Genomic DNA, 14,020 nt, shown 5'->3' with positions numbered 1-14,020 from the left:
ATTGTGGTGAAGAACTTCCCTAGCAGTGTTGGCAGAACAGACAAACCTGCTACACTCATCATATTTAGAGAGGATTTGTTGTTCGACAGACTGATGAACTGGGTAGCATTAGGGAACTATAATAAAAAAACAACACTGCTCTATATGGAACTTATGAAAAACAGATTTTTTTTTCAAGTATTTGTAATAATGTTAGAGCAAATGTGCAACCAGAAACTGATGGGTTTGGTTTTTTTTTCATTGTCCAGCTTCCCCTATCTTTTTTTAAAAAAATAAAATAAATTTGTTTTCCTTGGGGTGTGTTTGATGTTTCCGTCTAGCCTATAGGCTTTGTTTGCCACAGTATCAAGTTTGAATTATTGACAATAGATAGTCTTGTTTCTTTATTTCTAAGAGGTTTATGTACAGTCTAACTCTTAGCATTGTTGTAAAATAACAGCTGGAAAGCCTAATTACATTAAGTGATCTTGATGCAATAGTTGGGCATGGTTCCCATTTGTGTGATAACACCATTACTAGAGCTGTTGAGACTGGATAAATCCAGTGATCATACCGTTCCAGGTGAGAAACTGGAAGTTGGATAACTTGATCTAATAAGATTTTCCAATCTTGTTGTTTCAGTCTTTTTTTCTTAGCTTGGGAAATCCCTTTTCCAGATGCTTTCTGAGTTGTGTAAGCTGTTAAACATTGGCTGTATTTGCATTTTCCCAATCTACAGGTCATTTGGATCCACGCTTCCTTATAAGTGACAAAACCTCTTCTGGTAATGCCCAGATCAATGAAGAAATTAATATCACCTCTTCTGATAGCGAAGTAGAGATTGTTGGAGTTCAGGAACATGCCAGGTATGAGTTCCTTTTTCTTGCTCTAATATTTCTTTCCTTTTTACCAGAATATCTGTATTGCCAAAATTAATAAAGAAAAAAAACCTGCTGTCGTCCACTTCTGTAGTTCTCCATCCATGACTGATGCCCAAAAGGTAGCAAACATTGCACTTGCTTTTTTTCTGTTCAGCTGGTCACAGTGATATCAGAATGTGTTTCATTTTAGAACATTACCAACTTGATAAGTACTCATATTAAGCTTGTGTGATTCAATATCATACATTAACAGGCTAAACAATATGTAGTATTAAAATACCAAGTATTGAGATACCACATCTATATACATCAGCAACCATTGTTAGGAATTCAGATTTTGAGGACATAGTGTGAATATGGAAATACATAAACAAAAATATTTATGTGGGTTCTCATTTCCTTTCAAAATATTCACTTTCAGCGTTTAATCAGCTTCCATTTTATGGAATTAATCAGTAGTTGTAAAAATACTCTCAACTTTTCAATGGCTAATGTCATAAGAGCCCCTTTAGATTAAAACTCGAATCCTTATGAATCTTGGTTTTACTTCAAGGTAGAAGAGAGTTCAAACCCCCAAGGTAGACGAGAGTAAGGAAGCCAGAGGTTTCTCTCAAGCTCTGATAGAAAGCTGTCCAGCTGTGCTTCAGCTCTTATTCTTGATAGGCATTTTTTTGATGTTACTCTTCATCTTTATTCTGTCATCTTTCCTTGGCTTAAGGTATTATGAAGCAGTTGAACAAGACTGGTGTCTTCATATAGCGTGGAGGTTAATTTGCTGGAATAAAGCCAAGTTAAAACAGTTTACAGACAAGCTCCTTTCAAAACTAGTCTGCTGCTTGGTGGATGCTTGGAGGTGGAAAAGAGGGGTGAGGGACAAGGAACGGAACTGTTGCTCGTTGTCCCTTCACTGCATCCTTCTTGAGGAAAGGAAGGAAGGTGTGCAGGACAGTTTCCCAGGCAGGAAACTGTACGGATAGAGTGAGCACAATCCAGTGCTGTTGGATGTGAAAAAAGTTTTAAGGTGCTGAAGGAAGAGAGATTTAGTCTTTGCTTTTAGAATAGTGAAAGTCCTTGCATGGCTAACTCTTTTGGAAGATACTGATTCCTTAGGAAGTGGCTCTCCTGGCTGTTTATCCAGCAGACCCAAGGTTTGGTGGATCTTTGTCCTAATGATAAGCGACGTGGACTTGTCCTCCCATACTAGTTGCTGTAAATCTGTCTAGCACAATGTACACACAACCCTTCTGCTTGAGATCCCCTGTTCAAAAGCTTTTGATGCTGCTTTCCTCGGTAATATTTACCATGTACAAGAATGGAAATGTTAAGTAAATGCAGAGTTGCTGTTTAAAATCAATTTTAGTAGATATGGACCAAAATAATTTCAGCAGAGACAGATATAAAGTAGGCTTTGTGCTTTCCTTTGTTCACATAACCATCTACCATCTCCCAAAGACTAGTTCTTACTGGCTCTGTTGAATGCTCACACATTTCAGTCATGCAAATCCTATTGAGAATTTTATTTCTCTTGCAGGTCTAGGCTTGCAGTTATGAAGTATTGATGGGCTTCTGACAGGGTTTTCATTTGGAAAAGGTTTAGGTTTTTGATCAGTATTATTTGCATGCTTAGTTAGTATGGTGTTTGGATTTATTTCTTTTGCTCACACTGGTTTTTATCGTGCTGCATCTTCCATGTCGTCTTTGGACTGGTATGAGTCGTGAAACCCCAGAGTTTGTTCATCACCTGTAGTTTTTCAAATGGCTAGTGAATTGGTGGTGTTTCTTGTCATTGGAATACTACTTGGCATCTACTTAGGACACCAAGTCATGTTTTTCAGTTTGTTTAATTTTTGTCCAATAGATGTTATTTTATTTTTTATCACGCATGTGTATAAAGCAGTCTTCTTCTGTTTTTTCCTAGGTTTTTTTTTCCTCTTCATTTTTAGTTGCATTTACTTGGTATCTTCCTTTAGCTACAGATTGGAAAACATGTTCCCTAAGCTAATGTTTGATTGAACGTTTTGCTGTTGGTTGCTTGTGTGACTTGTTTGAGGATAAACACTTTCATTTTTGCAAAGTATCATTTCTGAGATAATTTATAGCTTGCTCTTTCTCATCTTTAGGGAGAAAAGTTAGTATTAGTTTTGCCTAAGTGTTGAGGACTGTTCTGTACCAGAAGGATGGACCATAGTCCCTGAGACCAAACATCATATTTAGTTTGCTTTGGCTATGATTTTTTCTTGTCAGATATGCTTAGAAATATTTCTTCTTAAAAGAAAGTTGTTTTTTAAAAAAAAAAATCCCCTACATTTGTTAGAGTTCCAGTCTCTTATTACTAATTCTTTGTAGATACGTACTTCAAGTATGTATTTTTAAGACTGAAGAAGTAATAAAAAGTCATTCTGAACATCATATCCTAAACTAAATAGCATATCTGAGAAGGAAATGAGACATTTATATTCAGAGAAGTTAGAGCTCAGAGAATGAGATTTTTTTTCAGAGAAGTTAGAGCTCAGAGAATGAGATTTTTTCATTCTATTTCATGAAACTCTAACCAGAGCCAAGAGAGATGAGCATAACCTAAGTAGTTCTGAAGAAAATAAATTGCAGTACCTTAAATTAAAACAAATAAAATGTAAATGTCAGGGATATTTGACCAGCGCAGAAAACCTGGGGTCCTGACATAGGGTACACGTGCCTTCATAAAGAAACAGGAAAAGGTTACTCCAGCAGCCAAACGTCTCCTGCATCTGCTTGCAGCCAGGAACAGCTACAGCCACCACCAGTGCTTATGAGAGCAGAATGCTTTTTTGAGCACTAGGTCTAAAGTTTTTCTATCACTTGTTTAAGATTTACAGCTGGAAACAGAGTGACCATCTCCAGTAAATTCCTGTCATCACTTCATCATAGAACAAAATTAGTCTTTCATTTTATTGGTTTTTTTCCTAATTATGATTAGCTTGTACTTTGGTTGTCACGTATCTATTATTAATATAATAGGTGAAAATACTGTGTAAATAAGTAGGTACGTACCTCACTTCAGCAAGGCGCTTGAGTGTGTCCTTATCTTTAAATACATGTTTTAGTCTCGTTGACTATAATCAATGAAAGCTTAAATGTTTTGCTGAGTGGGGCTGTACTGTTAGCAGAGAGCGTTTCCCAGCATGTTTGTGATTTTTCGTTAAGACCACCAAAGAAAAAATCAAGTATAATGACTGTAATAATGTAATTACAAGATCTCTCTTGTCATTATTGTAATGAAAGTATCATTATGTCCTTATTTTAACATGGGTTGGATTTCATATAGAAAGATGGCATTTTTCTTTGTCTTCTCAAGCCTCACTGAAAATTTTTCTCTTTTAAAAAGTCCAGTGGGTAAAACTGCTAGCAGGAAATTACGCTTCTGAATAATGCATGGAATTACATATGATGGGGCAGCCTTCTTCAAGATCCTTGGGATCCATGCATGTATTTTGTAAGGAATATCACTTTATACCCACTGGCAGAATTCAGTTCTTAAAAACAATTTAATCCCCACCACCAAGTTTAAGTTTAGTCTCAGCTTTGTTACTGGGTATTTGAGATGTCATGGACGCTACAGATGGAAAATCCACAAGGACATTTTGGAGAGAGACACATTAACAAGATGCCTAAGCGATAAAACAGTGCAGCTAAGAATCCTGTGCCTGAATTCAATAGTAGCTTTAATCCTTTGTGGTTTTTGCCTTGCTACAGGTGTGTGCATCCCCGGGGAGGTGTGATTCAGAGTGTGTCTTCCTGGAAGCATGGCTCGGGCTCCCAGTACATTAACACTCAGCAAACACAATCATGGACAGCTGTGACTCCCCAGCAGAATTGGTCTTCACCCCCAGAAGTAGTAGACCTCACTTTGGATGAGGATACCAGACGCAAATACCTACTGTAATGCAGTGTCACTGTGTTTGTGACCCCCCTCCTTCTCCCTATTGTGGCACAGAAGTTCATTATTAAAGCTTCAGCCTGTTCCTGGCATTATGAAAATCAAACTCACAAAGTTTTTCATTTCCATGAGAATGTAGTATAATTTCAATAATATGATTTAAAATGTTTCTGCTTTCTCAGGGGAGGATCCCTCCCAGAATTAAAAGCCAGTAGCTCCAAATTTAAAACACATCTACAGTTAGTAACTTGTATGTTAATCTGAAGAAATAACTGTGTGCACTTACATCCTCCCACCCTTTCCTGCCTCCAACTTCATGACATTTTTAATTTATCCGTATATTGAGTTTGTTAGTAGCAGTTAGTGTTTTGCTGTGTGAGCATCAGTGATTTTGAGAAATGCTGTCCTCACCAATTTCAGTGGAACTGGGGGTATTCAACGCTTCCAAAAACTGGGCCAAGAGTATTTATACCCAAGCTGATTTGGTTATGTTACCAGCAGGAGGGACTTTCTTTATACAAATGGCCCGTAACATATGCACTGAACAGCTTCTAATTAAATGATTTTTGTTTTCAATATAATTTATAGTTTACACTCTCTCCAGTGCTGAGTCTTCTGTCTACTTGACTACTGTGTTTCACTGATCATTTTCCACAGCTTGTTATGGTTTAAAATAGTAGTAGTAGTGTCTTACTAGCAGCTGATTATTGCAAAAGCACAAGAAAAAGAAAAGTAATAAAAAGGCCCAGCATCCCTCTCCTTTTTAAATATAACTGAACTTTTTTTACCTATATCCAAGTCTTGCCTGGAATAGGAGAAGGAGAGAAACAAAACATTTTGCTTCTAGTCCTCATTTCTACTGTTGCTTATTTGTTTCAATGACCATCTCAAAAAAAACCCAAACCCACTTTGCGAAGCCCCATACTGGCAAAGCACTTTAGCAGATGTGTAGTGTTCAGCTCGGACAGTTTGCTGAAACTCCTGGGCCATTCAAGTGCTTAAGACTCTGTCCTAAAAGATCTTGCTGGATCAGGGCTTAAGGTTTTGTTTTTTTCTTTTTTTCTTTTTTTTTTCTTTAAACTAGATCTGCACCATTTTCCTGGCTTTAGGTCATGTCTCTTATCCTAGTTTTGTCACTGTTTATAGGGTATGATCCAGGAAACACTTTCTATCAGAATATTTACCCTACCAAAATCAGTGGAACTACTTACTTTAGTGGGTTGTAGTTTCTGTAGTGTATATGGAAATTCCTGCCCCTCATCTGTCATTTTGAGCCTGTCTCAAGGCAAAAACCAAAGATTAGACTTTAACAAGATGATACTCACTTTAAATGTCTATTGTGCAATTAAAATGTTCCTTTGTATTTGAAATGTTTCTAGTGGGAATTTTATAGAGCTTTATCATGAGTTTTTTTGCCATTTATGGCTGAACAGGGGGTAGTCAGGACATGGGAAGTTCTGTTTTCTTTTTGTGTTGGCTGGTTTCTAAATATATTTGGCTTCCAATAATTGTATCTGTGGGTAAATAAAAATAAAATTACCTATGCTGTCATATAACTTAAAGGAAAAAAAAAAAAAACACCCACCCAGCAGTGGTGGTATAGTTAGAACAAACAGCTTTTTCTTTTAATAAGCAGAACGGTTATGACTGCATTTTAAAGATCAGCTAGGTTAAGGGATTGATACTCCAACTTCAAGCTTTCTAAACATTGAACATAAGTGTATTGCATGGCCAGAAAAATGTATGTGGTGCTTCTAGTGACTGATTTCTTTCTCTGGGGATGGGAGGGAGGGAGCCGTGCTTGGATGGAGCCCATTCGCATTGCAGGCGGGAAAAGCCCTGCACTATTGGGGCACTATATCAGTAGTGGCTGTCGATCTTTTCTCCTCGTATTTTAATCGCGCAACTCAGCCATCGTTTCAGTGGGCTAGCACACATGCTGTAAAGGTAACTTTGGAACAGTGATTTAGTGTGGCTGCTTTTTCCTGTTTCACAAAATTTTTGTTTAAAGATCAGTTTTGAAGAAAGCTGCAGGGACCCATTTGTAGTCCTTCCATGAAAAATGCAAACTAACTCTCTTGTTTTTCAGTTTGTATATGATGTGACTTCCATGTATATATAAAAATGACTGCGTCCTAACCAAACTTCCTCCAATTGTGCACTGTGTTTGTTTAAACAATTCATGTATTGTAGTCTGATGCAGGTTTTCTTTTATTTAAAACACTACATGTTTTCTCTTATTCTTAATAAATTTGAAAGGGTAGTGCTCTGAAACCACAATCACTGGATAGCTAGGAAGTGTTTTTATTTTGGTTTTTCTTTTCTTTTCTTTTTTTATTTTATTTTATTTTTAAAGAGAGCAAAAGGTGCCTGAATGGTTTTGCTCTTCTCAGCAGGAAAGAGACGTGTTAGCCATTGTATGGCTAAGAACCAATGCACTTGGGGCCTGATCCAGAACCCATTGGAGTTGATGCGGGGCTTTCCATTGACTTCAGTGTGCATTGGCTCAAGCCCTTCATGGTTTCGCAGTTCCTGAATTGCTGGAGTGTGAACTTGGAATCTTCTGTAGTGAAGACAAATCATTGCTTAGAATATCAATGTTTAAAACGTGAGACTCTAGTTAAAAAAAATCTGATTCTTCTAGACACTCATTATTTAGTTCTCATTTTCCATCTAGTATTTAATGGTCTTTGGAGAAAAAATAATAATAAAACAGAGTGTTATATATATATAAATATATATATTTTTGGTGCAAGATGAGACCTTCTGTTTTTTGAAACAAGTCTGTAGCATAAAGGTTAAACTATTTTAAGACAAAATAAAATAGAGTGTATTATTTAAGCAATATCAACTTGTTTGGGATTTTTTTCCCCCCACACTCATTCAATACGCTGCTGTTTGTCACATCTCCAAAAATAAAGCCTTCAACTCTGGGAATGGGTTACAACTGCCCAAATTCAGCACTGTTGCCCACTGTAACGCATTTAATTTTCAATGTCCAGAATATAAATGTGATTTCCTGACTGCAAAAGCTTGCTTGAACCTCCCAGACCAGGGCAGCACCACCGCTCCTCCCCGTATCTGCATGCCAGCGGATGCACCGATTCAGCAACGACTGGGGCATCCCTTTTAGGGACGCGGTTTCTGCCCAGCCTCCATCCCCCCACACATCCCAGTCCTTCAGCTGTCCAAGCAACCTTCACACCAGTATTTCTCCGACCACATCCCCTTGTTGCATCCTCGCAGCTGTCTTCTGCTGGTCAGTATAAGAGCATTTGAGCAAGAGACGGCTATTACACTTGGATTTTCTCGTGCAGCCAGGCAGCGCTGGCAAGCTCAGATCTACTGTTGTTTGGAACGGATGTGTAGACCAGCTGTGAAGCTCCGGGCAGGTCCTCGCAGACCATGAGAGATGGTGCCATGCTGAGCAGTGTTTGGAGAACCACTAAATTATACCTGGGAATTCACAGCCGCAAGTAAAGAGAAGGAAGGTAAGTATAACTGCACTGTGCTGTACCTGGGGTCCTGCTGCCTGCCAGTCTTCTCACAGCCAATGTGGAAATAAGAATAATAATAACAAAATCCATTACTATTCCAAATAAATAAGGGAATTTCCTTTAGTTCTGATGTTTTTATCATATGAGAGGGCTCTCGGTGCAAATAAGAGCTGTTTATCCACATACTTTAAATGTCAAGATTGATTATGAGTGAAGTGAGTTGGCTTTTCAGCCCCACTGAGTTCTTGGCTTTTGTGAAACTTGAAAATACAAATTCTGGGCTTGGTGGTGGTTGTGGAGGTGGACACCAGGCTTGGATTTTATTTCACATGTATTGCCAGCTGAGGGAGAACAGCGCTGCAGAGTTTGGTGCAGATGTGGAAAGGTGAGAGCTGATGTATCTCCTGAATCTTCTTTTCTCCATCACCAAGGGATACCCAGAGCCTTGGGACTTCAGGGTACGCCAAATCGAAAGCTTAAAATTTCGCCTGCGGCACTCAGCACATCCCACGTGGCTCTAGCCGCTTTGCTCTTCTGTAGGAGCCACTTGGCTTTGTGGCTTGTCATTTCTGGGGCAATACAAGAACTAACAAAAACTACCCAAACAGGTTAGATTTTCTGTTGCTTTCCCCAGTGAAGTCATTGCGATGCAGATCAATTTTGTGACTGAAAATTTAGTTTGTCTGCCTTAAAATGGGAACTGAGTGGGTTTCACTAAGTGAATTAGTTCCCCAGTTCCCTGGAGAATCTGTAAACGGTGTCCTTTTGCCAAGTGCCTCACCTCCATTTGCTGAAATACTACTTGTTTTTCCCCCTTTCCTTTTTAGGGTCGTTTGTGAACGTCAGCTGCTGTGGCTTTCTCTCCAGACCTCCTCTGTCTGCAAAGGAGGAGAGCAGCACATCTGCAAAACGCAAACTTGTGTCAGACAAACCCTTCATTTACTTTCGTCTTTGGTGCAAATAAGGTGAATGCTCTCCTTTTATTGAAACTAAGCGGCAGCCGAGGAGTCCAGCCCACCCAGATCTATATCTCGATAACAGGGATTTTATGATGGTATAAACACATTCCTGAGAGTCCTTACGACTACTGATTCATAAATGCTCCTTGGAAGTTTTCTCTTGGAGCTGGTTAGTCATCTGGATTTGTAATTCAATTTAAAATTAGAATTGAGTGCCAGCTACTGAGAAGGAAGGATCTTTCAGACAGGAAATCTCAAGGCAAAGCTGCAGTGGACAGGGGAAAACTGTCTGAAAGTTTAACTTTGGATAAATTTCTACATTTATTAGCTGCATAGGCAGCTTTGGGTGAATCCAAGGCAACCCCATCAGAGCTGGAAAAAGAAACAAGAGTTCCCTGTCAAATTAATTTTTCATTACTGTAGGTAATGCAAATTGGATGAAGAACTCCTGGAGTCTGACCAGTGCCTTTTCCAGGGGGTTTCCTATGCCTGGCTCTCACAAAATGCTGTCTGGTACAGCTGAGGATTGCATTTGCTTTGCCCATGGCTTTGTAGCATTGATAGCTTTTGACTGGCCCATGATCAAGAACACCCCAATTATTCCCATTTCCCTTCTGCCAGGTGCTTGTGTGTCTACCTTAAACTTGACGCGATTGAACTCCAATGTCACGTCCATCACTCCAGCTCATCCGACCTCATCCACCTCTTCCACTATTGACAGTTCTGCTGCACAACTCTGCGTGATCAGCAGTTTTTAGGTGGAATCTCCAATTCTGTATGCCAAAGTCACTCATAAAAATAGTGACTTCCCATTGCTTCCGTGGAAATTCATCTTTTCTAATGTTACCACCCACAGGTCATGGAATCATTTAGGTTGGAAAAGACCTTTAAAATCATTGAGTCCAACCAATTTAATTATCTGCATCCTAAAATACTCTTGATTTTCCCCTGTTGTTACAACTGCAGCCCTCTAGATGCCCCAGCATTCAGTAGCATGGACCTCCACGGCAGGCTGCTGCTTCAAAGCAGGGCACATTCAAATCCCCCCTCTGGGGTTGTAGATACGTAGGAGATGCTTATCCATGGTGTTATGAGCCAGCGGTGGTCCTGTAAACCCAAAGAGGATCTTTCGAGTCAGAGGCAGTTGGGCTGGAATGATGCTTTTAAGATCCTAATGGGAAATGTGTCACTTGTGTTATGTGTTCTCACTCAAAGCCCATCTTACCTGGCACAGGATATGACAGAGATTCATGAATGGGTAATTTTACTGCTTTTCCACATGATTACACTTCCCATTTGGGTCCATTTATTCACATTCTCCCCCAACCGCGTGTGACAAAACCACCAAATAAAAATACCCCTCGCAGGAGCTCTGCCAGTTACAAATCACCAGCCGAGCGCCTCGGATCTATCTTCTGACATCTCGCTAACACCTCCCTTCTGCTAATGTTTTACAGCTCTGGTGGGATCCATCGTCTGCATGAAGAGCCACAGCGAAGCTCTCTGCGATGCGGCGATAGGCTGGAAACCACCTTGGCTGGGCTTTCCTTCTTCTCTTGGCCAGCAGCACACCCCCAGGAGGAGGATGCCCCCTCCTCATCTCCATCGTTAAAGGAGGAGCTGCTGCCCGAGCATTCACACACACTTATTCTTGGGTACACTTCCTCCTTCTTCAGGCTGACCGTAGGTTTCCCGCAGCGGTCTCAGACATTGGATTTTATAAAATTAATTTAATTGAAAGGTGCAGCAGCAGGATCAGCCCGGGCTGGGTGCCTCTAAAGAGAGGGACTGAGACCGAAGAAATCCCGGGGCAATCGTAGCCTTGGGTCCCATACACCCGCCCCTCACACGCCCTTCACGTGCTGCCCACGTGTCCTTTAGTCCAATGGTGACTCTTGTTTTGGGGTTTTCTGACGTCTAATTGGATTCTCCTTCTGTGTCCAGACAGGCTCTTACCGTGTTGACTTGCAGCTTTTGCAGTTTTTGTGAAGGTTGGAGCCTCCTTATCTTCTGGTTTACATTCCTTGTGCACCTGGCCTTGCTGGTGGAACATGGAGAACTGAAGATCCCAGACTTGGGAAAGACATTAGTGTGATATCAAAATACTTTCCCATACTGAAAGACTAAACACAGCACTGTAATAGCTGTTAGGAAAACTACTGGGAAAATTACTGAGAAAAATACCTCTATTGTGGCCTACAGGCTTCAGCAAATCTAGCTCTTCATGCTAAGTAAAGCTAAGCAAACAGCACAAATCACACCCTATTATAATCTTAAGTAATTTATTTTAATTGAAACCTAAGTATTTATGTTAAACAGCTAATATCCCTCAACATCGATATTGCTCAGAGCAGCAAGGGGGAAGGGCACCCTAAGAAACCCATTTTGCACTTAAAGCGGTGATGCAGGTTAATGAACAGATTTGGGCAAAGCATTTTGGGTATTTTGTCAAATCATTTTTGTTCCTGGTGGTTCTTTATGCATGCTGGGCCTTTTCTTGGATTGTTAGTGTCACATTTCCAATCCCACACTGAACATTAGGCTGGACAGGGAGTGACAGTGACCCTCGGTCTGTGGAAGGACCAGAGAGATGGAGGTTATCTGGACAAAATCCTGGCAGACAATCAGATGTGGGAGCACCAGCTTGTAGAAACACCTCCTCTGCTTTGCTTTGCCCAACCAGCCTCCCAAATACCTCTTATTAAAAAAAGTCCCTGAAACAACTGAAAAATCCAGTCACTGGGAGTTGCTACGTGCCCACAAACTGTGTCTGGCCCAGGAAAGCCAGACGTGGGAGCCAGGAGCGCGCAGGGGAAGCAGCGTATCTGCAGTACGCCCTTCCCCAGGTGCTCGGGGCTGGGTGGAGGTTTGCTCTGACAACCCCAGGACACACTAAATAACCAGACACTCAACCCATCCCTTAACACCTAACACAATCTTGGGGCTTTTTGCTGTCTGTTGGCTCCAGAGGAGGTGGGAAGCTGCTCAAATGATCCTGCATTACTTAGCCTGGAGGGAGTAAGCAGATGCCTTCCCCTGAATAATTGAAGACCGTGTGCTTACCTGTGCTGATGCACTCATTTGCCGTGGGTGTGTTGTAGCTGTATTCTTGATGACGAGCATCAGACAGCCCCAATACGCTCCTTGGACTCTTCTGGTGGAACCAAGCCTATGCCACCACCTCAGGCCCTGACACATAGAATCATAGAATCATAGAATGATTTGGGTTGGAAGGGACCTTAAAGATCATCTAGTTCCAACCCCCTGCCATGGCCAGGGACATCCTCCACTAGACCAGGTTGCCCAAAGCCTCATCCAACCTGGCCTTGACCACTTCCAGGGGTGGGGCCTCCACAACCTCTCTGGGCAACCTGTGCCAGGGCCTCACCACTCTAACAGTAAAGAATTTCTTTCTAACATTTAATCTAAATCGACCCTCCTTCAGCTTAAACCCATTACCCCTTGTCCTGTCACTACACTCCCTGATAAACAGTCCCTCACCATCTTTCCTGTAGGCCCTTCAGGTACTGGAAAGCCACAATTAGATCTCCCTGGAGCCGCCTTTTCTCCAGGCTGAACAACCCCAACTCTCTCAGCCTGTCTCCATAGCAGAGGTGCTCCAGCCCTCTGATCAGCTTTGTGGCCTCCTCTGGACTCGCTCCAACAGCTCCATGTCTCTCCTGTCCTGGAGGCCCCAGAGCTGGACGCAGTACTCCAGGTAGGGTCTCACAAGAGCAGAGTAGAGGGGCAGGATCCCCTCCCTCGACCTGCTGGTCACACCTCTTTTGATGCAGCCCAGGACACAGTTGGCTTTCTGGGCTGCAAGCGCACACTGCTGGCTCATGTTGAGCTTCTCATCAATCAATACCCCCAAGTCCTTCTCCTCAGGGCTGCTCTCAATCCATTCCTCGCCCAGCCTGTAGTTGTGCTTGGGATTGCCCCGACCCACATGCAGGACCTTGCACTTGGCCTTGTTGAACTTCATGCGGTTTGCATGGGCCCACCTCTCCAGCCTGTCAAGGTCCCTCTGGATGGCATCCCTTCCCTCCAGTGTGTCGACCACACCACACAGCTTGGTGTCATCGGCAAACTTGCTGAGGGTGCACTCGATCCCACTGTCCATGTCGCCGACAAAGATATTGAACAGTGCTGGTCCCAGTACCCACCCCTGAGGAACACCACTCGTCACCGTTCTCCACTTGGACATTGAGCCATTGACCACAACTCTTTGAGTGCGACCATCCAGCCAATTCCTTATCCGCCGAGTGGCCCATCCATCGAATCCATGTCTCTCCAATTTAGAGACAAGGATGTCGTGCGGGACAGATGCTGAGGATGTGATTAACGGACTGGAGAGCAGCATGCTGCCCCTCCACTGCTGCAGGAGATACAAAACTGGCCTCAATATTATTCTTCATTCAGTTGGGGGTTTTTTTTCGCATCTTACTTTCATCAGTCAAGGTGGGTTTCCCCCTAGGTTTGAAAACCACTGTCCCCTGCAGACCTGGGGAGATGGGTGCAGGTCACCTTTGGGGTACCCCAGGACAGACTCAAGCCATTGGGAAACAACGGTGGGAAGGTGAAGAGCAGGTTGAAGACACCCAGAGAAGAAGACAAAACACAGTGAATAAATCCTAATGAAAAGAGGGATAACTTCAAAAGGCAGATCACAACAAGTTTCAGACAAGACTTGGCAAGTTGAAAATGCTGTTTAATTCATCTCCTCCATTGCAAAAGGAAGATAAGCCCTTGGTGCACACCTGACCATCCTCCACAACTCCTGAGAGC

At 41.9% G+C, this 14,020-nt stretch overlaps 1 protein-coding gene across 1 annotated transcript in view; it reads left to right on the top strand.

The window, feature by feature from the left end:
- The window catches only part of ARK2N (arkadia (RNF111) N-terminal like PKA signaling regulator 2N), a 44,432-nt gene extending 38,286 nt beyond the window's left edge, over positions 1 to 6,146 (top strand). The window contains exons 4-5 of the mRNA XM_054809188.1: positions 719 to 845; positions 4,593 to 6,146. Coding sequence (XP_054665163.1) covers positions 719 to 845; positions 4,593 to 4,782 — 317 coding nt within the window. The 3' untranslated portion in view covers positions 4,783 to 6,146. The remainder of the gene's footprint in view (positions 1 to 718; positions 846 to 4,592) is intronic.
- The last annotated feature ends 7,874 nt before the right edge of the window (positions 6,147 to 14,020 follow it).

This window comes from Grus americana, chromosome Z, assembly GCF_028858705.1.
Source record: "Grus americana isolate bGruAme1 chromosome Z, bGruAme1.mat, whole genome shotgun sequence".
NCBI lineage: Eukaryota > Metazoa > Chordata > Aves > Gruiformes > Gruidae > Grus > Grus americana.
The sequence above is the reverse complement of the archived record's forward strand: the minus strand, read 5'-3'. Positions and strand labels throughout refer to the sequence as shown.